The sequence below is a fragment of the Thalassophryne amazonica genome, chromosome 2 (genome assembly GCF_902500255.1).
Source record: "Thalassophryne amazonica chromosome 2, fThaAma1.1, whole genome shotgun sequence".
In the NCBI taxonomy this organism is placed as follows: domain Eukaryota; kingdom Metazoa; phylum Chordata; class Actinopteri; order Batrachoidiformes; family Batrachoididae; genus Thalassophryne; species Thalassophryne amazonica.
In genome coordinates, this window is record NC_047104.1 from 39,352,266 (window position 1) to 39,378,191 (window position 25,926).

The window sequence follows — 25,926 nt, forward strand, 5'->3', positions numbered from 1 at the left end:
CCCCTGTTGTGGGTCCGTGTACTTACACTTTCCCAACAAAATGGTTAAGTTTATCTGTGAAACTGCTGATTTTGAGAAGGACATTAAATAATTATTGTGCAATTGTAGTAATTTTCTGACTGTTCATTTCAATGCCTGTACTGGACTAAATCTATTGGCACACCAGCCCCACCAAGATTGATTTTTCACCAGCCGCCACTGGACTGAGGGATTCTTTATCATTACCATTTAAAATTTAGCATTTCCAGGTGTCATCTTCCAAAACAAGGGCGTCATGTGGATAAACGTTTTCAGCTGTGATGATGAATCCAGGCAAAATGCCAAATTAGAAGACTATTTACTCTGTGTGCTGCTTTGTAATGTTGTAGCTTCTATTGCTACATTGATTAGCTCCACGTCTTCTCCATTTTTTTTGTGGAAGTGTTACAGTGCCACATGCAGGCCTGGCATATGCACTACAGCATTTTCAAGTGGTTTCACTAGATCTGTCAGAACGGAGATATTTCTTGAATGGAACATGTTTGTAAAATGACAAAGAAAAAGAAAGTATAGAAAGTTCAGTTTCAGTATGGACAATGCCTTAAAAACATGGCATGAAATTAAATGAAAGTAACAAATGAGCCATAATTTTCTTGGGAGTGCTATGAGTTAATCAGGGGGAGCTATAGCGCCCCCTATTGCTGCTCTTGCTATGAACATGGCATAGCTGTTGGTGCCAGATGGACTGGGCTGAGTATTTCAGACACTGCTGATCTACTGGGATTTTAACACACAACCATCTCTAGGGTTTACACAGACTGGTCAGAAAAAGAGACAATATCCAGTCAGCAGTAGTTGTGTGGACAAAAATGTCTTGTTTATGTCAGCAGTCAGAGTTGAATGGGCAGAGTGGTTGAATGGATGACCGCATGATGCTTTCATGGCAGGATGGATCAACATATTTGAGGAATGTTTCCAACACCTTGTTGAATCTTTGCCATGAAGAATTAAGGCAGTTCTGAAAGCAAACGGGGGTCCAACCTGGTACTAGCAAGGTGCTTCTAATAAAGTGGCTGGTGAGTGTAATTACACCATCTCATGGACAGACAGAATGATGACGGTACCGCTTCAGCTGAAGCCAGTCTTGGGGAAAAATTATTTCTAACGCTATCAAGATTAGTAATCTTCACCATCCCAAAAAACTGTAACTCACGAGTTTATTATCCGTTGTCACATTGTCAAACTCCTCGTCAGTTTTCTTGTATTTTTCCGCCACACTCGGGGTGAGCACGTAGGAGGCCTCAGTGTCGAGGCTCTCACAGACTCTGTGGTCCTTCTTGTTGAGGGCCTGTGGATGAAACAATCAAACAGAATACAGTAAAGCTCACATATTGGATTCACGTGGACCAGCAAATTTTGTCCATTATCATCAAAATCCATTAAATGTATAAAATGGACAAAATCTGTTAAATGTATAAAACAGACAAAATCTGTAATATTTATATAATGGATTAGTTGCAGTCAGGAAGCGTCAAACGATCTACGGGGAATCCTGAATCAGGACCAGCCTAATTTATTGAGTGGGTCTAAAATTCCTTAAAAAATAAAAAATAAAGGCCTGCCTTAAATAAGCGGCGGGAATTATGCCCATTTAAATGATTACATTTGGTCGAGTCACTCTTTTCTCTCTAAGTCTGCTGCGGAGTGATACTTTACAATCCTCTGCAGCTCTGTAACTCTGTGCCATGCAGTGATGTCGACGTGCATGTCAGTTTTAAAGTTCTCCATTGTCTGTCTCTATGCAATTTTTCTGAATTGTGCTTTGTCCCTCAACAAGCTCTTCTTTCTACAATCATCTACTGAACCTCCAAATCAAATGTAAGGTGTAGAATTTCCTCCATGAATTGTATGTCATTTGAGCATTATTTTCCGGCTTCATTTTGTTAAGTTTGTCATATTTGCGGACTTTTCTACCAAATGTATTTGATCCAAATCGGCGTGTGCACTGCAAAAATGTTTAAAATATGAAGGGAGATGAAGGAGTGAAAAGTGACAAATCACAGCGTTTGTGTCTCTGATTTAGCAGGTGCATGTCAGGCTGTGGGTCCCGGGTCTTAGCACGGTTTGAAAAAAACATTTTTTAATCACAGAAATATGGTGCCCACTTTCCTCGAATCAGCAAGTGTCAGTGCTGAACTTAATTTTGTACCTCTGTTACTGGGCACATCAATCCAGACTGCTTTGTCCAGTACATGCGAGGAGTTTTTTTTATTGGAAATGCATTGTGGTTGGACAGGACGTTTTTCCCGATGTGTGCAAAAAGCCATGATACAAAATCCAGTATATACAGTGTTTATTATATGGAAAAACATAGGAAAGCATTGGGACTTTGTTTTTTGTCCAGTGAGTGCGAATATCTGGTTTATATGATGACGGTTTAAGGGAGTTTTACTGGATTTATTTTGGAAAGATCCAAGCCCATCCATGTGTCCAGTACATCATAGTACTATAAAATACTAATTGTTTGTATAGATAATTGTTTGTATAGATAATTGTATGAGAAACATCTTTCACATTAAATTACTCTCTGCTCACAGACCAGAATATTTCTAGCATTACCTGGAGGAAATTAAAATGTACGGAGCCTTTAACAGATGCAATAATGGGATATGAGATACGCAAGTCCAGGGATCTTCGTATTTGTTGTTCTGTCCGGAAGGGCAGCAAACATAATCCCAAGCGTAAACTTTGATGCCGTCAAATGAAGCTCTAACTGAAGAAGAAAAAGTTGCAGTTCCTTGACTGGCCGCTTGAAGCTGGCTTCAATAGGGAGCTCATTCCCATCAGAATCCATGTTAAAATGTCCAGCTTCACAGTAGAAATAAACAAAAATGGTTTTGGTCTCTATAGATAGTTTCCTCCTCCACGACAACTATGGGGGGGTTTGAATGTTTTTCTTACTCCTTAATTTAAGATTTTTTAAGCCAAAAAGTTATGTAAAATTGGGGACATGGTCACTGAGTGCCAGGGGGCGAGTTCTGCGTCTCCGCCTCTCGGAATATCCATCACTGTCCTCTGGCAGCAGCTGCTAGCTGTTGTGGAGGGCTGTGTCTGTCATTTGGAAAATTTTATTAAAAATCTCTGCAACAATATGGCTTATTGTGTGGTTAAAGTCCTAATACCCTGTATGTTTTCTAACTCTCCCTGTTCCACTCAGAGGCAATTAACTCTATCAGGTGTGCTCAGCCAGTCAAGAGCTGGAAAACATGACTACATGACCACATTCATTCTACCCTTAACGCGGATCAGTCGGCCTGTCCCCTTTGCAGAAGAACAGCCCCAAAGCATGATGTTTCCACCACGCTTCACAGTAGATATGGCGTTCTTGGGATGCAAATCCGGATTCTTCTTCCTCCAAAAATGACTACAGTAGTTGAGTTTTTACTAAAGAGTTCTATTTTGGTTTCATCTGACCACATGATATTCTCCCAATCCTCATCTGGATCATCCATATGCTCTCTGGCAAACTTCAGATGGGCCTGGACACATACTGGCTTAAGCAGGGGGATACGCCTGGCAGTGGAGGATTTGAGTCCTTTTCTGTGTAGTGTATAGCCTTTGTTACTTTGGTCCCAGCTCTCTGCAGGTCATTCATCAGGTCCCTCCATGTAGTTCTGGGATTTTTGTTCACTGTTCTCATGATCATTTTGACCCCATGGAATGAGATCTTGCATGGAGCCCCAGATTGAGGGAGATTATCAATGGTCTTGTATGTCTTCCATTTTCTTACAATTGCTCCCACAGTTGATTTATTTACACCAACCTGCTTGACTATTGTAGATTCACTCTTCCCAGCCTGGTGCAGGTCTACAATTTTCTTCCTGGTGTCCTTCGACTTGGTCATGGTTGAGTTTGGAGTCTGACTCTTTGAGGCTTTGGATAGGTGTCTTTTATACAGATAAGTTCAAACAGGTGCCATTAATACAGGTAACAGGTGGAGGACAGAAGAGCTTCACAAAGAAGTTACACGTCTGTGAGAGCCAGAAATCTTGCTTGTTTGTGGGTGACCAAATACTGATATTCCACCATAATTTACAAATAAATTCTTTAAAAATCCTACAATGTGATTTCTTGGATTTTTTTTCCTCAATTTGTCTCTCACAGTTGAAGTGTACCTATGATGAAAATTACAGACCTCTCTCATCTTTCTAAGTAGGAGAACTTGCACAATCAGGGACTGACTAAATTCTTTTTGGCCCCACTGTATTTTGTAATAATACAATAACATGCTTTTGGAGGGCGGTATGCATTTTCAGAGGCATACGAGGGTGAATATCTGTCATTGCGGGCAACAGCATGGACGGAGGGAGTCAGAAAATGCATACAGCACGACAACTGCACGTTATTTGCATTATTATCACTTACTGAGATACAGAGGCGATTTTAGACTTCCAGTTTTAGGGGTGCTTAGCACATTTTTTAATTTTTTTAAATCTAGATGTCCAGAAATACAATTTCCCATGATTTCAGAGTGAAAACATTGCTTGTAAAAGCTGCATTCATTGTCAAAACGATAAAAAAAAAAAAACACATATTAGCAATGGATAATGGCCCATACCTAAAATTCCTGCATTCTGGTGCAGTTTATATAACAAATAATTTAATCTCCTAATGTGGTGAGGGCAATTAGTAATTGCAATTTAGGAGTAGGTCTGAAATATTCAGAGGATGAGTACAGTATATTATCCTTGTTTTTATATTAGTCTTATGAGCCTATAGTTATTGAAGATTTTTTATTTCATCTTAACAGATTATTATGTCATAGTACTTAGTACAGAACACTCACCCTGGTATCACTTTTCAATTACATTTAGACAGTTTTAGGCATTACACAGATTGTGTTTTAGTTTTGGCTATTCATTTATTTATTCTACAAACTGATTGATGTCTCAGTTTTTCTGGCAGCACGCACATCCATGTTGTAAGTCATAAAAATACAGTAGTTGCAATTGTTATGATCAGTGAGGTTTAGTGCCATGTGCAGGAGGACCTGGTTTAACACAGCTACAACAGCACTCCACTATAAGGCTGGATGGAGAACACAGATGGTACACTGCACATAAATGGGTTCAGGATAAGAAATATATGAATATGAATTATTTATTGAATTAACAGCAAAGCATAGAAAGGACAGACAAGATCTAATGAAGTCCTTAAAAGTAAGAAAAATAAAAGTGTGACTTAAAAGTCAGAATTCATACCAAAACACCAGTAACACAAGTAAGACACCTCCCACAGTCTGATACACATATTCAATTTACCCTTAGCTTCACTTTCCATCCTTTGCTATTCTCAATGTCCATATTTACTATCACATAAGGTCTATAGAAGTGCACAAACCTCACCTGAAGCTTTTTTTGCTTTTGAAAAAAATGCTCTGATATCCATCACTGCACTGCAGGCTTGGTTTGCCACTTTTTGCCTTTTTAGCAGGAATTTAAATTATTCAGTTATTATCATGCCGTGCATTAAACTTTGTGGCAAAGTTTACTGTCTTAATTCTGAAATGCTTAGTTAAGTCAGATCTGTGTACATGGTATTTGATGTAGGAGAGTGATTTGTTCATGGAAGCTACACAGATTGAAGGGCGAGCACCATTTAATAGCTGACAAAAGGATTTAGTTGAAAAAAAAGACAACACTGAATCAATCTTACATTTGACCACGCACAGCGCACATTTTGTAGAACAATATACTGTGTTTAGCAATAGGTAGCCAGGTGAGTAAAATAAGCACTTTTCAGAAAGTTGCACTTGCTCTTCACATTCAGAGACATAAACTGTGAATAAATACCTCGCAAAAATCACTTGACAGTGCGGCTGGGAGAGGTTACCACCAGCACTCACAGGACAGCACCTCTGCTAAATGAGCGCCACCCGCAGCAGCACCACGCGACACAAACACATGCCAGAGCAGAGAGAGAGATGAATATAGGCGCGCTTCGTGGATTGAACCATTTGCCCAAGAAGGGTTGATGATCAAATTACTGTGTTCTTGTAATATATATTTTGGCATAATGCTTTAGGTTGTTTAAAAAAAGCAGTATAGAACCACACACACACACACACACACACACACACATATATATATATATATATATATACATATATATATATATTTTTTTTAGGGATGCTTAAAATATATTTAGGGTTGCTTGAGCACCCCTAAAATGGGCTAACTCCGCCTTCGCTGAGATACACAACACGTGGAATCACATTAACTATATTTAATGTCATTTCAAAATGCACGACACCCAGCAAACGCGTACATAAAAAGTTGGCTCAATTTAACTTTTGTCATGTTGGCTGGCGCGCGCTGTTCTCCAAATTCGCCAGTGCGTCCTCATCAAGCTGGCTGCTTTGGCTGCTGTTCATTGTCGTACTATCCATGAGAAAATCATCTGTAATATCCATATTGGGACCAACACACACTTCTCGCCTTTTCGTCTGCGGACAGTTCTTGGGCTGCGCATGCTATGACCTCATCAGTTTATGCACAGCAGGCGGGTACTGGGATGCAAATGTAAATCTATGCTATCGGCCCAGCAACGCCTCAGTAAGTGATAATAATCAATACCGTCTAGTACTAAGAGTAGGCTTACAATTCAGTCTGCTGAGTCTGTACAGGCTGTCTCATTTTCCTTTTACATGGAGGTACCTTCACTTCATGAACCGGCGAACCGGGAGATATTAACAGTCCAGTCGACGCCAGAGGATCGTGCCCTCCCATGGAAAAGGCATGTTAACGTGGAACTAATAATAACTCTCACATTGTGAAACGGCAAATAATTGTCTTTTCTTGCCCCAACAACACACATGAGTCCTGGTCTTTAATCAGCAGACAGGTGAGTTATGATTGACATCTGTAAATGGCTTTGACAGATTGTGGACTTGCTGCTTAAAAAACAACCAAATAAAATAATAATCATCCCCACCCATTATACTCTCAGGCTCAGGAACACACTGGCATGACAAATGAGTACAATGACTAATAATTCCGATTGAAGTCTTAATTTAATGGCTACTTTGTCACTGTCAATTAGATTACATTAAATAGAACTTTATTGATCCCTTGGGAAGACTCCCTCAGGGAAACTGAAGTTCCAGCAGCATGGAGCCAGTAGCATACTGGCTACTACTGTTCCTCTCATTCCCCTCCTCTGTCTTCCTGTTACTCCTCCTCCCCCGGAGTGAGGAGTTGTACAGTCTGATGGCCTGAGGGACAAAGGAGTTTTTAAGTCTGTTGGTCCTGCACTTGGGTAGGAGCAGTCTGTGGCTGAAGAGGCTCCTCTGGTTGCTGATGATGGTGTGCAGAGGGTGACTGCCATCATCCATAATGTTCAGCAGTTTGTCCAATGTTCTCTTCTCCGCCACTGTCACCAGAGAGTCCAGCTTCATGCCAGTCATGGAGCCAGCCCACCTGATCAATTTGTCCAGCCTAGATGTGTCCATCTTGGATGTGCTGCCCCACCAGCACAACACAGTGTAAAACAGGACACCGGCTACTACGGACTGGTAGAACTTGTAGTAATGATCCTTTCACCATGTTTCATTGATACTGGCTCAAAACATTTTCAGACATTAACCTCCAAAATGTTGAGAAATGCACCATGTAATATGTTCAAAAGTAAATAAAATGAAATTTATGAAAAGATCCAGAATGCACATGTGGATATTGAGCAACTCCAACATTTAGAAAGTTCTTGTTCATATGATTCATCATCAGTACACCAACACTTGTGGAAAAACACAGATAAAGGTGAACCTGCAGAACTGCTTGGAGGTACAAACTGATCAACATCAGTAAACATGGCATCACACTGAGCAACAACAACAAACCCAAAAGAAGCTCGACGTGGGTCTCTGTGCACGCAGAACGACTGTTGCTGCCAGTGAAGCATCACTTTACACATAGTCAAATGTCATGACTGAATGTTGCAAATGGAGCGGCAGATATGTAAAAAAGCAACCTCTTACTTTGCAGCGTTTGTTTTATCCGGCTACACTGCCTGTGACAAAAAACAAATAAAGGCTTCGGTAGGCAAATGAAGCTCGACTAAAGGGCTTTGAGAGCCGACACAGGTGTCTGCTTGTGGGTTGCAACAGCTTAACAGATGGATAGATGTTTATCCTAATCATCAAATCATTGTTTATGATGCATACGACCTTTAATAGTCCTGTCAAAACATTTACAATAAAATCAAGATATTATGATGTTGGTCTTTGTAGAAAGTAAACATTTTATATGAAACTTTTGGCTTACTTGCTTAAGGTGGCATTTTATGGAGGATGACATCATTCCAGACTACAGCTGCAATGATTGATTATTATTAATTGACTATTAAATTCATTCATTGTTTTCCCCCAATATTTCTGATTTCAGCTTCTCAAATGCAAATATTTTCTGGTTTATTTTGCTAGTTTCTTTCCTCTTCTGTGGCAGCTGTTCTTCTCTTTTATGGCATTGGAAAGGTCTCATCTCCTCAGCCCAGTGCTTTGGCACAGTCTATTGTTTTGGTACAATAAATCCACATAGACTCTTTTTGGACCTCCATGGGTCTTACAAAAGATGTCTGCTGACCCTGAGCTCAGAGTATCTGCAGCAGTCTCCAGCAAAGCAAGAGCTCCTGGTAAAGATTTTACACCCGAGTTTAGGGAGAGCTCGGTTGCTCAGTACTTGTGACCATTGCATCTTCGTCACACTCAGCACTCTGGTGTTGCCTCCAGTCATTACTCCAGTTGTTTTGTCAGTGTCCAGGATCCACAGCCATACTGTAAGACTGCTTCCAAAGTGGCAATAAGCAAGCTCACCTTTACCTGTTTAGACATGTGACTTTTCTAGATCATCTGCAATGTGATGGCCTTCTTAAGATAATCACACCACAATCCCAAGTAATTAATGCCTTGTACCATGTTGAGCTCTACTACCACTCTGGTTTTTCATCTTTACATTTAAACCTAATCCAACTCTCCAACTTCAAGACCTTCTTTTCCCCCATTGTTCAGTGGACACAGCTGGGTTTATTCTCTGTCATTAGAGCACAACAGTGGAGGCGTGGTGGCCAAGGGGTTAAGTGCACTTGTTTTCAGTGCAGAAGGTTCCCGGTTCAAGGTCCACCCCTGGCCATTCTTCATGTAACATGGAGTTGCACTAGGAAGGCCATCCAGCATAAAAGTTGTGCTAAATCAACATGCAGATACACCTTTGATGTGATGTGGTGACCCTGAAGGAAAACAAGGGAGCACCATCTTTAAACCAGCGAAAATGCAGCTACATTAGCAACATCTCACAAATTTGTTTCATAAAATAGGTGACTGGGTGTTCAGATGAAGTTTTAAACAGAGGTGATATGGATTACTGCTTATCTGGGATCGGATCGCGGGGGCAACAGCTCTAGCAGGGGACCCCAAACTTCCCTTTCCCAGTGTTGCAGACCGAACGCCCCCCCTAAAAATTGGTCCGCCCTGCCTCCACTGCATGTGTCATTTGAAGTGTCAGCAGCTCATCTGATTAAGAGTCTCTTCACCCAAAGCGATCAAATGGATTAATGAGATTATTAACCATCAGATGACAAGGTAAATCCTCTTAAATCATTCGGTGACGCTTTGAAATGACAGATGCGCAGTGAACGCAGCAGCTAGCAGCCTGTGTAGCTGCAGTGCTCTGATCGCTTCCTGTTCTGATGAAATAATGCTGAATTTATGTGGAAATGATTGTTGTACAAAAGCTTCAGATATCTGTCGCTGAGATAGATGATGACTGGAGTGCAGTTTTAAGGAGAAATAAGGTGATAATCTGTGAACCGCAGCTGATGATGCATGCGCAGTGAAGGCAGGGTGGACAATTTTTAGGGGGGACCGTTCGGTCGGCGACACCGGGCCGCCCCTGACTGGGGGATCCCGAGGCGTTCCCAGGCCAGCGTGGAGATATAATTTCTCCACCTAGTCCTGGGTCTTCCCCGGGAGTCTCCTCCCAGATGGATGTGCCTGGAACACCTCCCTAGGGAGGCACCCAGGAGGCATCCTTACCAGATGCCAGAACTACCTCAGCTGGCTCCTTTCAACATGAAGGAGCAGCGGCTCTACTCTGAGCTCCCCATGGATGACCGAGCTTCTCATCTTATCTCTAAGGGAGACACCAGCCACCCTCCTAAGGAAGCCCGTTTCGGCCCCTTGTACCCGCGATCTAGTTCTTTCAGTCAAGACCCAGTCTTCATGACCATAGGTGAGAGTAGGAATGAAGATTGACCAGTAGATTGAGAGCTTTTCCTTTTGGCTCAGCTCCCTTTTCATCACAACTGTACGGTAGAGCGAATGCAACACCGCCCCTGCTGCACCGATTCTCCAGCTAATCTCATGCTCTATTGTCCCCTCAATTGTGAACAAGGCCCCGAGGTGCTTGAACTCCTTCACTTGGGGCAAGACCACATTCCCTACTTGGAGTAAGCAATCCTGCTAAGAACCATGGCCTCAGATTTAGAGGTGCTGATCCTCATCCCAGCCGCTTCACACTCGGCTGCGAAACGATCCAGTGAGTGTTGGAGGTCACAAAGTGATGAAGCCAACAGGACCACATCATCTGCAAAAAGCAGTGATGAGACCCTGAGCCCACCAAACTGGATACCCTCCTCCCCCCAACTACGCCTCGATATTCTGTCCATGGATATCACAAACATGATTGGTGACAAGGCACAGCCCTGGCAGAGGCCTAACCCCACTGGAAATTAGTCCGACTTACTACCGAGAACCCGAACACAGCTCTCACTGTGTGAGAGTTTTACATCCTCATTGAAGACAACTTTGGATGCTGTAGCTCCTCTAAAAAAGAGAGCTTTAAATCAGAAGTGCCTGACTCCGTGGTATAACTCACAAACTCGTAGCTTAAAGCAGATAACCCGTAAGTTGGAGAGGAAATGGCGTCTCACTAATTTAGAAGATCTTCACTTAGCCTGGAAAAAGAGTCTGTTGCTCTATAAAAAAGCCCTCCGTAAAGCTAGGACATCTTTCTATTCATCACTAATTGAAGAAAATAAGAACAACCCCAGGTTTCTTTTCAGCACTGTAGCCAGGCTGACAAAGAGTCAGAGCTCTATTGAGCTGAGTATTCCATTAACTTTAACTAGTAATGACTTCATGACTTTCTTTGCTAACAAAATTTTAACTATTAGAGAAAAAATTACTCATAACCATCCCAAAGACGTATCGTTATCTTTGGCTGCTTTCAGTGATGCCGATATTTGGTTAGACTCTTTCTCTCCAATTGTTCTGTCTGAGTTATTTTCATTAGTTACTTCATCCAAACCATCAACATGTTTATTAGACCCCATTCCTACCAGGCTGCTCAAGGAAGCCCTACCATTATTTAATGCTTCGATCTTAAATATGATCAATCTATCTTTGTTAGCTGGCTATGTACCACAGGCTTTTAAGGTGGCAGTAATTAAACCATTACTTAAAAAGCCATCACTTGACCCAGCTATCTTAGCTAATTATAGGCCAATCTCCAACCTTCCTTTTCTCTCAAAAATTCTTGAAAGGGTAGTTGTAAAACAGCTAACTGATCATCTGCAGAGGAATGGTCTATTTGAAGAGTTTCAGTCAGGTTTTAGAATTCATCATAGTACAGAAACAGCATTAGTGAAGGTTACAAATGATCTTCTTATGGCCTCGGACAGTGGACTCATCTCTGTGCTTGTTCTGTTAGACCTCAGTGCTGCTTTTGATACTGTTGACCATAAAATTTTATTACAGAGATTAGAGCATGCCATAGGTATTAAAGGCACTGCGCTGCGGTGGTTTGAATCATATTTGTCTAATAGATTACAATTTGTTCATGTAAATGGGGAATCTTCTTCACAGACTAAAGTTAATTATGGAGTTCCACAAGGTTCTGTGCTAGGACCAATTTTATTCACTTTATACATGCTTCCCTTAGGCAGTATTATTAGACGGTATTGCTTAAATTTTCATTGTTACGCAGATGATACCCAGCTTATCTATCCATGAAGCCAGAGGACACACACCAATTAGCTAAACTGCAGGATTGTCTTACAGACATAAAGACATGGATGACCTCTAATTTCCTGCTTTTAAACTCAGATAAAACTGAAGTTATTGTACTTGGCCCCACAAATCTTAGAAACATGGTGTCTAACCAGATCCTTACTCTGGATGGCATTACCCTGACCTCTAGTAATACTGTGAGAAATCTTGGAGTCATTTTTGATCAGGATATGTCATTCAAAGCGCATATTAAACAAATATGTAGGACTGCTTTTTTGCATTTACGCAATATCTCTAAAATCAGAAAGGTCTTGTCTCAGAGTGATGCTGAAAAACTAATTCATGCATTTATTTCTTCTAGGCTGGACTATTGTAATTCATTATTATCAGGTTGTCCTAAAGTTCCCTAAAAAGCCTTCAGTTAATTCAAAATGCTGCAGCTAGAGTACTGATGGGGACTAGAAGGAGAGAGCATATCTCACCCATATTGGCCTCTCTTCATTGGCTTCCTGTTAATTCTAGAATAGAATTTAAAATTCTTCTTCTTACTTATAAGGTTTGAATAATCAGGTCCCATCTTATCTTAGGGACCTCGTAGTACCATATCACCCCAATAGAGCGCTTCGCTCTCAGACTGCAGGCTTACTTGTAGTTCCTAGGGTTTGTAAGAGTAGAATGGGAGGCAGAGCCTTCAGCTTTCAGGCTCCTCTCCTGTGGAACCAGCTCCCAATTCAGATCAGGGAGACAGACACCCTCTCTACTTTTAAGATTAGGCTTAAACTTTCCTTTTTGCTAAAGCTTATAGTTAGGGCTGGATCAGGTGACCCTGAACCATCCCTTAGTTATGCTGCTATAGACGTAGACTGCTGGGGGGTTCCCATGATGCACTGTTTCTTTCTCTTTTTGCTCTGTATGCACCACTCTGCATTTAATCATTAGTGATCGATCTCTGCTCCCCTCCACAGCATGTCTTTTTCCTGGTTCTCTCCCTCAGCCCCAACCAGTCCCAGCAGAAGACTGCCCCTCCCTGAGCCTGGTTCTGCTGGAGGTTTCTTCCTGTTAAAAGGGAGTTTTTCCTTCCCACTGTAGCCAAGTGCTTGCTCACAGGGGGTCGTTTTGACCGTTGGGGTTTTACATAATTATTGTATGGCCTTGCCTTACAATATAAAGCGCCTTGGGGCAACTGTTTGTTGTGATTTGGCGCTATATAAAAAAATTGATTGATTGATTGATTGATTGAATACAGAGATTATATCATCCTGAGAAGGGACCCCCTCACGCCATACTCCCGCAGCACCTCCACAGTATCTCCCCGGGGTACCCGGCCATAGACCTTTTCCAAGTCCACAAAAAAACATGTAGACTGGATGGGCATACTCCCAGGCACCCTCCAGGATCCTTGAGAGAGTGAAGTGCTGGTCGGTTGCACCACGGCCAGGACGCAATCCATATTGTTCCTCTTCAATCAGGGGTTCAACAATCAGTCAAACCCTTCTTTCCAGCACACTGGAGTAGACTTTACCAGGGAGGCTGAGTAGTGTGATGCCCCTGTAATTGTCACACTTAATGTGTGTGTTTGGTTGTGTGTGTGAGATACGAATCATTGCGGTGAAATTTCTCCAACAAAAATTTTCACACGTCGGTAAAGACGTCTTTTCAACGCATTTAATGTTTGACCAAAAAAAAAAGAAAAAAAAAAAAGCCATAAATACAGAGCTGTGTCGGCTGCACACTGTTCAAAAAGAAGACTCCGGAACACTGTAATGTGATCATATTTAGGGATTATTTTCAAATAAGAATTTATGTTTATTGTTATAAGGCACATGTGTGAAAACTTGTTTTTTTGTTTGTTTGGGGGTTTTTTTGGAGCTCATGTTTTTGCTGTGGCTGTAGGATCGTAGTTTGTAAGACTAACAAAAAGACCTGCAACGTGAACAAGCCAAAGAAATGTGAGACTTTCTGATAACGACACACACTACTGTAAGTACTTTTACTACTGTCTCTCAACAAAACAAATGAGAAATGAGCACTGCTGCTTTGACTATATGCTCATGGTATGAGTGAGACTTTTGGCCTACTAAGCTAAATCTAGCATGCTAATGCTAACAGAGGGTAAATTATTAATCAAAAACATCCCCAAACTACTTTCACCACATGTTTGTGTGTGATGTTTGGTCATTATATTCTTGTGGAATAATATCTGAATCACTCATGTACAACATTACTTTATCATTCATGTGCAATGTTACCAAACATGGAATTTTTTTTCTGCTTTAAAATACAAAACTCACCGTCATCGTATAAACCGGATATTCGCACTCACCGAACAAAATCAAAAGTCCCAATGCTTTTGTATGGTTTTCTATGTAATAAACACAGTATATACTGGATTTTGTATAACGGATTTTCACTCGCATCGAACAAAACGTCTCGCCCCATCGCAATGCATTTCCATTAAAAACCTGTCACATGTACAGTCTGTGTGTGCCCAGTCACAACAGAGGTACAAAATGAAGTTCAGCACTGACACTTGCCAATTTGAGGAAAGAGGGTACCATATTTCCTTGATTAAAAGCCTGGGCATTTATTTATTTTCAAACCACGCTCAGACCTGGCACATAAAATAGGCAGGCCTTTATTCTGGTGATTAATAACAAAATGCTGCTTGCTGCCTGCACTCAGAGGCGGTTTCTCTAAGACTGTAAGGGAAGCTCAATTAAGCTCCCATAAAATGCCAAAAAATTAAATGGTCAAATATGTACAGTTTGTTATCATTCACTACAAATGCATTACAACACATTCATCTTGAAGACGAGTTCATTCAGAATCAGATACTTATCACAAATCAATTGACTGTATTTTGTTAACTTGCCATAAATATTTTTTCTAATACGGTCTGTGGTCAATGCATTTTCTTGTAGAAGCCGACTGTCTGTTCAGTTCAATGGGACTGCCTAGAAAGGTTTTTTTTTATTGCCACGAAACACGACAGTCATTGGGTAAAGCCAAGATATTGTCCTGCTCCCGGACGCTGAGAGTCTCTGGGGATGAATGGAGCTGTGAGCGGAACCTGGACGCTGGAGTTCTGCACAATGATTAGATGATCAGTTGAAAGGCTGAATCCCGTTTTCATTGACAGCTACAGGAATGTGAGAATTAGTTTGCACATTTTTGCGTATTTATGCATTTTTAAATTTATGTTTTGCATGCGCAATAAATCACTGTGTTTTAAAGGCACACAGAGAAGCACATTGGATTAGATGTTATGTGAGAAGATCAAGGTGAGTTACTCTCTGCTTCCGTCTTCAATAAGTGTTTAAAAGTCATCGCACATTAATAATGTCCCAGTTTGCAATACATCTAAGTATTCATGATTATAAATCTATCCAGGCATATGTGGTAATAATTAGCGGTTTCTGATGTATTTTATTCATGAAAATTAGTGACGGAGAAACCGAAGCATTTTGAACCACTGAATCAATATGAAGCAATGGGTCAGTGTTTTGAAGCTTTTGATACAGTTAGATATGGCGAATCTTTAAAATAATATTTGCATGGAGCAATGTCATGAAACAGTCAGGCTCTGTTATGTATGTTTAATAATAAAGGTTCTATGTGCTTCTTGAAATTTTTGCCAATATTTTTGTTTAAAAACATTAATAAAATACTTGTAAAAGTAAGTCCCTTTGGCTGCTCCCTTGTTTTCACTCGGGATCACTGCAGCAGACGCAAGGTGGATCTGCATGTTGATTCTGGCACACGTTTTATGCCGGATGCCCTTCCTGACGCAACTCCACATTACATGGAGAAATGTGGCAGGGGTGGGGTTCGAACCGGGAACCTTCTGCACTGAAACCAAGCTCACTATCCACTTGGTAATTGTGCCATCATAAAATACTGTATGTAATACGAGAGAGATATAAATTGTGAAATGCTTCTGCAAGGACAGTTATGACCATTTTACATATTTGAATTTACAGATAAATAAATTGATAAATTTTATGTTGTAAGCCAACAATAAGCTTCCCCTGTTTGACAGACCAGCAGCCGCCACTGCCTGCACTGTAATATGGCGTTATGTTTCACACATATCCCTGGGTGTGATGAGCCAGATTGCTTTAGATCAGAGCCCTCTGCATGACTGTGAACCCTCTCCATAACCTGATGCGCACTTGCTAAACGATGGAAACCGCAAGGGCTGTGATTGGTAACTTTTATGTTTTCTTCATTCCTCTCCTGCCATATTTTAACATTTTTTGCAGCGCGCATGCCGATTACATTTCAGTCATGGACCAAATACGTTTGGCAAACAAGTCCACAAATATGACCATTTTAATCACACAGAGCTGGAAAAAGATGCTCAAATGACCCACAATGCTGGGGAAAGTGTAGTGACACGGACCCACAACAGGGGGCGCAAATGAACGGTCAATAGATGAGCCAAAAGGTAACAATTTAATGTTGTGAATGTGCACAACGAATATACAGACAATCTCAGAATCTGATAGCAGTCAATCCACAAAAGTGACGTGTGGGCAGGCTCGAGGATAGAAGACGTCTGTCCTGAGAAGAGCCGGAACCACACGATTTCCACCGCCACAGAACCCGGTGAATACAGGAGCCGCCAAGTCCCGAATTCCCAGGTGATCACCGTCCCCGACTGTTGGATCTGGTACTGCTGGCGAGGAGCACAAACAGTGAGACGTGGGTGTGTGCACACCCAGTAACAAAAACAGTCAGAAGGTGGAAAGTCACCTCCACCTCTAATACACACTTGTGCAGCTCCTGTCAAACACTTATCTGGTTGGGGTGTGAAGCGAAGCCATCGCGGATTACGCCAACCTCACTGATAAGGCACTCCACTGGAAAGCAGCTGCAAAATGAATTCAGACTAGGACACAGTTAGTTTCTGGCTGAGGATATTACCTTCACAGGTAGATGATATCTCGGCAACGAGGTGGAGATGATGTCCGGTCTTTATGGAGTGAGATGATGTAGAGTAGATGGGTGACAGCTGTCAAGAGATAATGAGTGACAGCTGTCACCCCCGGCTGTGTCCGTGGCGGCAGCGCCCTCTCGTGCCTGAAGCCCGCACTTCAGGCAGGGCGCCCTCTGGTGGTGGGCCAGCAGCACCTCCTCTTCAGGCAGCCCACACAACACACAATTCATGGAGGGAAATTCCACATACTGTATCGGTGGTTGGGAGGTTGATGATTATATAAAGCAGTGGAGCTTGTTGAGGGACAAACTGATCCAGAAAAAGCCACTGTTCCTGCAGTAAATTACATTAACCCCCAATATGAAAGAGAACTTTAAAAAGGTCACGCATACGTTGACATCATTGCATGGCCACGGAATTACAGAGTTGTAGAAGCATTAATCAGGCTTTAGGATTTTAAGGTACCACTCCACAGCAGACTTAGAAATAAGAGTGACTGGACTAAATCTAATCTTTTTAATGCCCATAATGTCCAGCTCTTATTTAAGGCAGGCATTTAGTTTTGTAAGATGAAGTTTTGACACGGCCATTAATTGAGGAAGGCCCCTATTTAAGGTCAGACGTAATCAAGGAAATATGTAAGCAAATTGCGGCTGGGGATTCCCTGTAGATAGTTTGACCCCACCTGACTATAACTAATCTGTTACATACACATAGTGGATTTTATCCATTTCATACGCATAGCGAATTTAGATTATAACGGACAAAATTTGCTGGTCCATCTGAATCCATTATATGCGAGTTTTACTGTAGTGTATTTACTGTATATACTGTTGTTATTCCTTCACAGTTTCCCCGTCCTGGGACAATTAAAGGATTATCTTATTTTAAATGTGCTGTATTGTTTATGTTGGACCTTCTTACTAGACCATCACCACCTGGGGAGGTAATGGTCTAGTGGTTAAGGCGTTGGGCTTGAGACCTGAGGATCCTCAGTTCAAACCACAGCCTGACAGGAAAATCATTATGAGCCCTTGGTTAAGGTCCTTAATCCCTAAATTGCTCCTGGTGTGTAGTGAGTACCTCACATGGCAGCACCCTGACAGCTGGGTGCGAGTATGTTTGTGTGAAAGGGTGAATGTGAGGCATAAGTGTAAAGCGGTTTGAGCATCTGATGCAAATGGAAAAGCGCTATATAAATGCAGTCCATTTATATTTTCTTCTGTTTCTGAGAGCCACAGTGGAAAAAAGTAATTTGTTATTGTGTTATGTACATGTAATACTGCCAAATAAATTCATGCAATTGTATTTACTTTACAAATGTTTGTACTTAATTTGTATGTTAAACTATAATTATAGAAACTGCAGTTATTTTGAAAACTCTCAATCTTTCCTGTTAGTATTTTTTAATGTTTGTTTTTATTAAAACTTTTTTTTTTTATTAAAACTTGTTTTTATTAAAACTTAAAACTTATTCCTCCATCCAGAGGGACAAAGTGAAAAGATAAGTTTATAACATAAGACAATTGTGTGGTTTGTTCATATTAAAAGTTAGGAGAGAAGCTTGAATCTTCGACTGGACTGGGTTGCTTGACGCAATGACGTTTCTCTCCTAATTGCAGAAGCTTCCTCAGCTAAATTTCTTGCTCTGGTAGTCTGACTTCTGTCTTGACTCTTGCAGAGAAGAATAACAGAAGCCAGCAAAAACTGGAGTTTATACCTAACCAGACCCCTCCTACTGAGAGGCAGACTGCTGTTGGCTAGTGACTATCAATTCCTCTAATTAGCACCTATTGTGCTCTAGTTAGCACCCTCCTAATGACAGGGCAGCTGTCCCTCCTAATGATGGGACTGACGCCTCTCCTGATGACTCTCCTGACACCTCTCCTGACTCATTACCATGAACAAAAGACTGAAACTGCTTTGACCTGAGTACCCCATTGTAAACAGGGGACAAAGCGTGTCTCAGACCCCCTCCCCGGTTAAGGCTGGTTTTAACTGTTTCACATACAATGCTTCCTTCACTCTCCTCTCAAACCATTTCTTTTCTCTGGTTAAGATTTTAACTTCCTTGTCCTCAAATGTGTGGTTAGTGTCTTTAAGGTGGAGATGAACTGCAGACTGAGATCCACCGGCGCCCTCTCTGCGGTGCTGGTATAGCCTTTTGTGCAACGGCTGCTTAGTCTCACCTATGTAGTGTTCATGACAGTTTTCCTGACATCTGATAGAATACACTACATTGCTCTGTTTGTAACTAGGGATCCTGTCCTTAGGGTGAACTAAGTTCTGTTTCAAGGTGTTAACAGGTTTAAAGTAAACTGGGATTTTGTGCTGTCTGAAGATCCTCTGTAGTTTTTCCCCTACTCCTGCTAAATAAGGGAGAGACACTCCTATTCTTCTTGGCTCTGTCTCCTGTCTGTCTGGTCTCTTTGTTCTCTGGGACTTCTGCACTTTATCCAGGGACCATCGTGGGTACCCACATACTGTGAGGGCTTCCCAGACTTTCTTTAGCCCTTCCCTCTGTAGTTGTGGGCACCTGTAGGGCTCTGTGTTGAAGAGTCCTGATCACCCCGAGCTTGTGCTCAAGGGGGTGGTTTGAGCCAAAGAGCAGATATTGGTCAGTGTGAGTGGGTTTTCTGTAAACCCCTGTCAGGAGCTGCCTGTTCTCTCCAATCATAACATCACAGTCCAAGAAGGCTAAATGGTTGTTTCTGGCATCCTCACATGTGAAATTGCTATTGGAGTCCACCAAGTTGATGTGCTATGTAAAGGCCTCCACTTCCTGTTGCTTGATTTTAACCCATGCGTCATCGACATATCTGAACCAGTGACTGGGAGAAATGCCCGTGAACGACGCCAAGGCTCTCTTCTCCACTAGCTCCATGTACAGATTGGCCACAATGGGGGATACCGGAGACCCCATCGCACAACCATGGATCTGCTGTAGTATTTCCCCCTAAACTGGAAATACGTGGTGTTAAGACAGATCTCCAAGAGTTGGCAGATGTGGTCTGGTGTAAGTTTGGTCCTCTCAAGTAGAGACGCATCCTCCAGCAGCCTCTGCCTCACAGCTGTGACGGCCTCAGTAGTGGGGATGCAGGTGAACAACAATGTCACGTTGAATGACACCGTAGTTTCATCTGCCTCCAGCTGAAGGTCCTTGATCTTGTTCACAAAATCTTGTGTGTTCTCCACATGGTGGTCTGAGTTACCCACTAGAGGAGCCAAAATCCACTTGAGGTGCTTGGCCAAATTGTAAGTGATGGAATCTGTGCTACATACAGTAGGCCTGAGTGGCACGTCATGTTTGTGGATTTTGGGCAGCCCATAGATGCATGGAGTGGCATCCCCAGGTCTGTAGTACGCCTGCCTGTCGATGAGTCCATCTTTCTCCAGGTTTTGGAGGTAATTAATGCTTTTCATTGGACTACGAGGCCAAGGTCAACAACTTGCTCAGTGACTCCAATACATACGAGCATCTGAAGAGAGACCCCACCAGCGGCTATAAGAAGAAAATCAACAGTTGTTGACAGACTGTGGTGTGGTGCGTATACACTGAAAATGAACTAAGCTTTACTTTCATATTGCAAAAAACAATCCAGGGTGTACCCCGCTTCATACACTATGACTGCTGGGAAAGGCTCCAGCCACCCGTGACTCCTAATTGGAGTAAGCAGGTATAGAAAATGGATGGATGGATGAATTAGTATATAACCAAGGAATTCTTTATTTACAAGTTACAATCACAATTTAATTTGTGTGTATGTGTACACATACACAACAAAACTCAAACTGTTTGTATGTGGACATGTTTTATTCATGTCAGTTAATTATTTAAATGTTCTGAAGAAAATAAATTCTTAAAAATGTGATGTGTGGTTTTGCTAAAAACAAGTAGCACTATGTTATATATATATAACAATTGTTGATTTTCTTATTTCTTGGTAATTTTATGTAAAGATTTTAAGATTCAAGAAACTATCCCCAACTGAGGCAATTCAAAGACACTATTCATGTTGTATTTAAATTAATTAAATAACTTTAATATATCCTGTTTTTTGTCCTTTTTTGTCCTTTTGTAAAGTATTATGACTGAGCCAGAATGATGTTTCAAACTTAAGTTTGTATACTGCTACTTTTAACAAACAAAAAAAAAAATAATAAAAAGTCATTAAGACTACCAAAAGGGAGCGTTTTAACATTGAGTAGACATTTAAAAAATGGTTATGGTGAAAATATGTTGAAAACCAGTTTAAAAGTGAAAGTTTACTCAACATTTATTTATAGACATTGAATAAATGTTCGCATTTAGCCATATAATTGCATGTCTGTTGCTTGGCTTGGGATCTACCATCTTGCTACACATCTGTCGATCACCACTCACCTCCACAATGTCAAAGTTTGTCCTGCTTTCGTGGGGTTCGTTATACTCTGTGTATTTCAGCAGGACTTTATCCATGTCAGTACTGGCATACTGAAACAGCTTGTTGGAATTGTTGAAGATAATTAGTGCGATTTCACAGTCACACAGGACACTCAACTCATAGGCCTTCTTCATCAGACCAAACTTCCTCTTCATGAAAGTCACCTGAAAAGACAGAATGACAAATTCAGCACACCGACCACGGGGGTTCCTAAAGCCCCCATTTGAGACGAGTTGCTAGCACAGAAAAGCTTCAGTTCATTTGAGCTGCCTGAAAACAGGAGGCCAAAATGGAAATGGAAGATTTATACACCAGCCATCCACTTTCATTAGCATTTCCAGACTGGGCATTTTTCTGGCATTTTCATCTACACTCATTGACCAGCCAAATTAAACATTTGCACTCATGTGATCTGTAGTGAAAGTAAGAAGCAGATTGAGATGAGTCTGGAGAGGTGGAGATAAGCTCTGGAAAGAAGGGAAATGAAAATCAACAAGAACAAGGCTGAGTATATGTGTGTACAGTGGTCCCTCGCTGTAACGCGGTTCACCTTTTGCGGCCGTACCTCCGGAGGCAGTGAGCGAAGGGAGAGTTCTGCATGTGTCTGTTTATAATCTTGTCGCCCGAAAGAAAAAAGAGAAAAGTGAGAAAATGTTAATGCCTGTTTGAGAAAATTGTATAAAGTGTGTAGTGAGGGGTTTTACAGCCTTAAAACTGTTGTGTGGGCCGCTGAAGAGGAGGTACTGCTGGCCCACTACCACCAGAGGGCGCCCTGCTTGGAGTGCGGGCTCCAAGCACGAGAGGGCGCCAGACCCAGAGGAGGTGACAGCTGTCACTCATTACTCCAGCTGTCACTCATCTACACCACCATATAAGCCGGACTGCAACTCCACCTCCCCGCCGAGAAATCGACTACCAGTACTAAGGTAATTTTCTCTGCTGACTTATACGTTGAATAGTAATCTGAACTTCTGTTGCAGCCGTTTTCCTGGTGCTTTCCTTGTCTGGAGGATTGGCGTTTGGTGTGACAGTGACGGCTTCACCTCGCACCCCGTCCCAGATAAGTGGTTGATCAGGAGCTGCACGAGTGTGTGTGATTTGGAGGTGGAGGTTCTCCCTCCTAACGGTGTCTGGACTGTTAATTACTGAGTGTGCGGACTCACACTCACACATCATCTTTCTGTTTTCTGCCAGCAGTACCAGGGTCGACAGCCGAAGACAGAGGCCACCTGGGGACTTGGGACTTGGCGGCTCCGGTGTTCTTCAGGCCGTTGGTGGTGGAGGCCGTGTGGGACGCGGCTTCTCTCTCGTCGGGCGTCTTCTATCTTCGAGCCTGCCCACACGTCACCTGGTGTTTATTGACTGTGAACATTAAGACACGTTTCGTTGTGTAATATCACAACATTAAATTGTTACCTTTTGGCTTACTTATTGTCCGTTCATTTGCGCCCCCTGTTGTGGGTCCGTGCTACGACACCTTCCCAACAAAAACATCTATAATATTTGCAAAAAATAGCGCTGACTACTTCACGGATTTCGCTTATCGCGGGTTATTTTTAGAACGTAACTCCCGCGATAAACAAGGGACCACTGTACTGAGTACATGGTAACCTGGCAGAGGAGTTGCAAGCAGTGGAGATGGTAAAGGTATATCAGTGTAAATACTTGGGGTCAACTGTTCAAGGTAATTGAGAGTGTGGTATAGAGGTGAAGAAAAGAGTGCAGGCAGGGTGGAGTCGATGGAGAAGAGTGGCAGGAGTGATTTGTGACAGAATGCTATTCATAAGAGTGAAAGATAAATGGTACTGAGACCATTTTGTATGAGATGAACTCAAAGATCTAAAACTTTTTCCACATGCACAATATCACCATTTCCCTCAAATATTGTTCACAAACCAGTCTAAATCTGTGATAGTGAGCACTTCTCCTTTGCTGAGATAATCCATCCCACCTCACAGGTGTGCCATACCAAGATGCTGATTAGACACCATGATTAGTGCACAGGTGTGCCTTAGACTGTCCACAATAAAAGGCCACTCTGAAAGGTGCAGTTTTGTTTTATTGGGGGGGGATACCAGTCAGTATCTGGTGTGACCACCATTTGCCTCATGCAGTGCAACACATCTCCTTCGCATAGAGTTGATCAGGTTGTCAATTGTGGCCTGTGGAATGTTGGTCCACTCCTCTTCAATGGCTGTGCGAAGTTGCTGGATATTGGCAGGAACTGGTACACGCTGTCGTATACGCCGGTCCAGAGCATCCCAAACATGCTCAATGGGTGACATGTCCGGTGAGTATGCTGCCCATGCAAGAACTGGGACATTTTCAGCTTCCAAGAATTGTGTACAGATCCTTGCAGCATGGGGCCGTGCATTATCCTGCTGCAACCTGAGGTGATGTTCTTGGATGTATGGCACAACAATGGGCCTCAGGATCTCGCCACGGTATCTCTGTGCATTCAAAATGCCATCAATAAAATGCACCTGTGTTCTTTGTCCATAACAGACGCCTGCCCATACCATAACCCCACCGCCACCATGGGCCACTCGATCCACAACATTGACATCAGAAAACCACTCACCCACACGACGCCACACACGCTGTCTGCCATCTGCCTTGGACAGTGTGAACCGGGATTCATCCGTGAAGAGAACACCTCTCCAACGTGCCAAACGCCAGCGAATGTGAGCATTTGCCCACTCAAGTCGGTTACGACAACGAACTGGAGTCAGGTCGAGACCCCGATGAGGACGACGAGCATGCAGATGAGCTTCCCTGAGACGGTTTCTGACAGTTTGTGCAGAAATTCTTTGGTTATGCAAACCGATTGTTTCAGCATCTGTCCGAGTGGCTGGTCTCAGACGATCTTGGAGGTGAACATGCTGGATGTGGAGGTCCTGGGCTGGTGTGGTTACACGTGGTCTGCAGTTGTGAGGCTGGTTGGATGTACTGCCAAATTCTCTGAAACGCCTTTGGAGATGGCTTATGGTAGAGAAATGAACATTCAATACACGAGCAACAGCTCTGGTTGACATTCCTGCTGTCAGCATGCCATCTGCACGCTCCCTCAAATCTTGCGACATCTGTGGCATTGTGCTGTGTGATAAAACTGCACCTTTCAGAGTGGCCTTTTATTGTGGGCAGTCTAAGGCACACCTGTGCACTAATCATGGTGTCTAATCAGCATCTTGATATGGCACACCTGTGAGGTGGGATGGATTATCTCAGCAAAGGAGAAGTGCTCACTATCACAGATTTAGACTGGTTTGTGAACAATATTTGAGGGAAATGGTGATATTGTGTATGTGGAAAAAGTTTTAGATTTTTGAGTTCATCTCATACAAAATGGGAGCAAAACCAAAAGTGTTGCGTTTATATTTTTGTTGAGTGTATATATATATATATAGGGAGAATGATGTTAAGGATGCAGCCACAAGATAAGAGGGGTAGAGGGAGGCCAAAGAGGAGGTTTATGCATGTGGTGAGGGAGGACATGCAGGCGGTTGGTGTGACAGAAGAACATGCAGAGAACAGGGTGAGATGAGATGAATGATCTGATGTGATGATGCCAAACAGGAACAGCTGAAAGAAGAACAAGGCTAATGTTAGAATTATATTGTTGAAATATTCAGTATATTCAGCATATTCAATAAAATTCTCATCTCAATAACTGCAGAAAATGGCATAAAGTAGAAGTTTATTGCAATAAATCTCAGAGTGGTCCACATTCATTATGATTGAAATGTTTTTTTTTTATTCAGTTCTGATGTCTATTTTCTCGAATATGATATATACCAGTTTCCCAAAAAGAGCACAAGCATCAAAATAGAAAACATTCTAGCTGATGCACACCAGACAGGCGATGCAGAGTCTGTGTGTGGGGAAAAAAGACCAGCCAGGCTGACCAAAACATAATGCAGGATATTTATTTTCAGCCACATTTCCATTTGCAGAATCTCTGCCTTCCAGTCATACAGGTTGATGTTTGTCAAGATGTTTCAAGTGGGATAGCTGGCTAGTAGATAGATAGAATTTTCAATAAGGAAACTTAACTACAATACTAATACAGCATGATATTTTAATTGCTTGTGGAGCCAGCACATCAAAAAAAAAATAAATAATAATAATAAAAAAAAACAACAGCTGATGAATGCTGTACATTAGTGGATACTACTGCTGCCTCACAGCAAGAAGATGTTGGGGTCGCTTCCCAACTGGTCCGTTCTGTGTGGAGTTTGCATGTTCTCCCAGTGTTTGCGTGGGTTCCCTCCAGGTGCTCCGGCTGCCTCCCACTTCCAAAGACATGCAGGTCAGGTGAACTGGTGACTCTAAGTTGGCCGTAGGTGTAAGTGAGAGTGTGACTGTTTGTCTGTCTAAATGTGACCCTGCAACAGACTGGCGTCCTGTCCAGGGTGTACCTTGCCTCTCACTCAGTGACTGCTGGGATAGGCTCCAGCTCCCCTGTGACTTTTAATTACAACAAGTGGGTTTCTCAGTCTTTAATCAGGACAATCAATAATGCA

General features: G+C 42.2%; 1 protein-coding gene across 1 annotated transcript in view; it reads right to left on the minus strand.

Moving 5' to 3' along the window:
* LOC117503559 (myocyte-specific enhancer factor 2A-like) overlaps positions 1–25,926 on the minus strand; it is a 120,667-nt gene that overhangs the window by 61,106 nt on the left and 33,635 nt on the right. The window contains exons 4-5 of the mRNA XM_034162821.1: positions 21,364–21,567; positions 1,193–1,327 (exon numbers count right to left, since the gene is read on the minus strand). Coding sequence (XP_034018712.1) covers positions 1,193–1,327; positions 21,364–21,567 — 339 coding nt within the window. The remainder of the gene's footprint in view (positions 1–1,192; positions 1,328–21,363; positions 21,568–25,926) is intronic.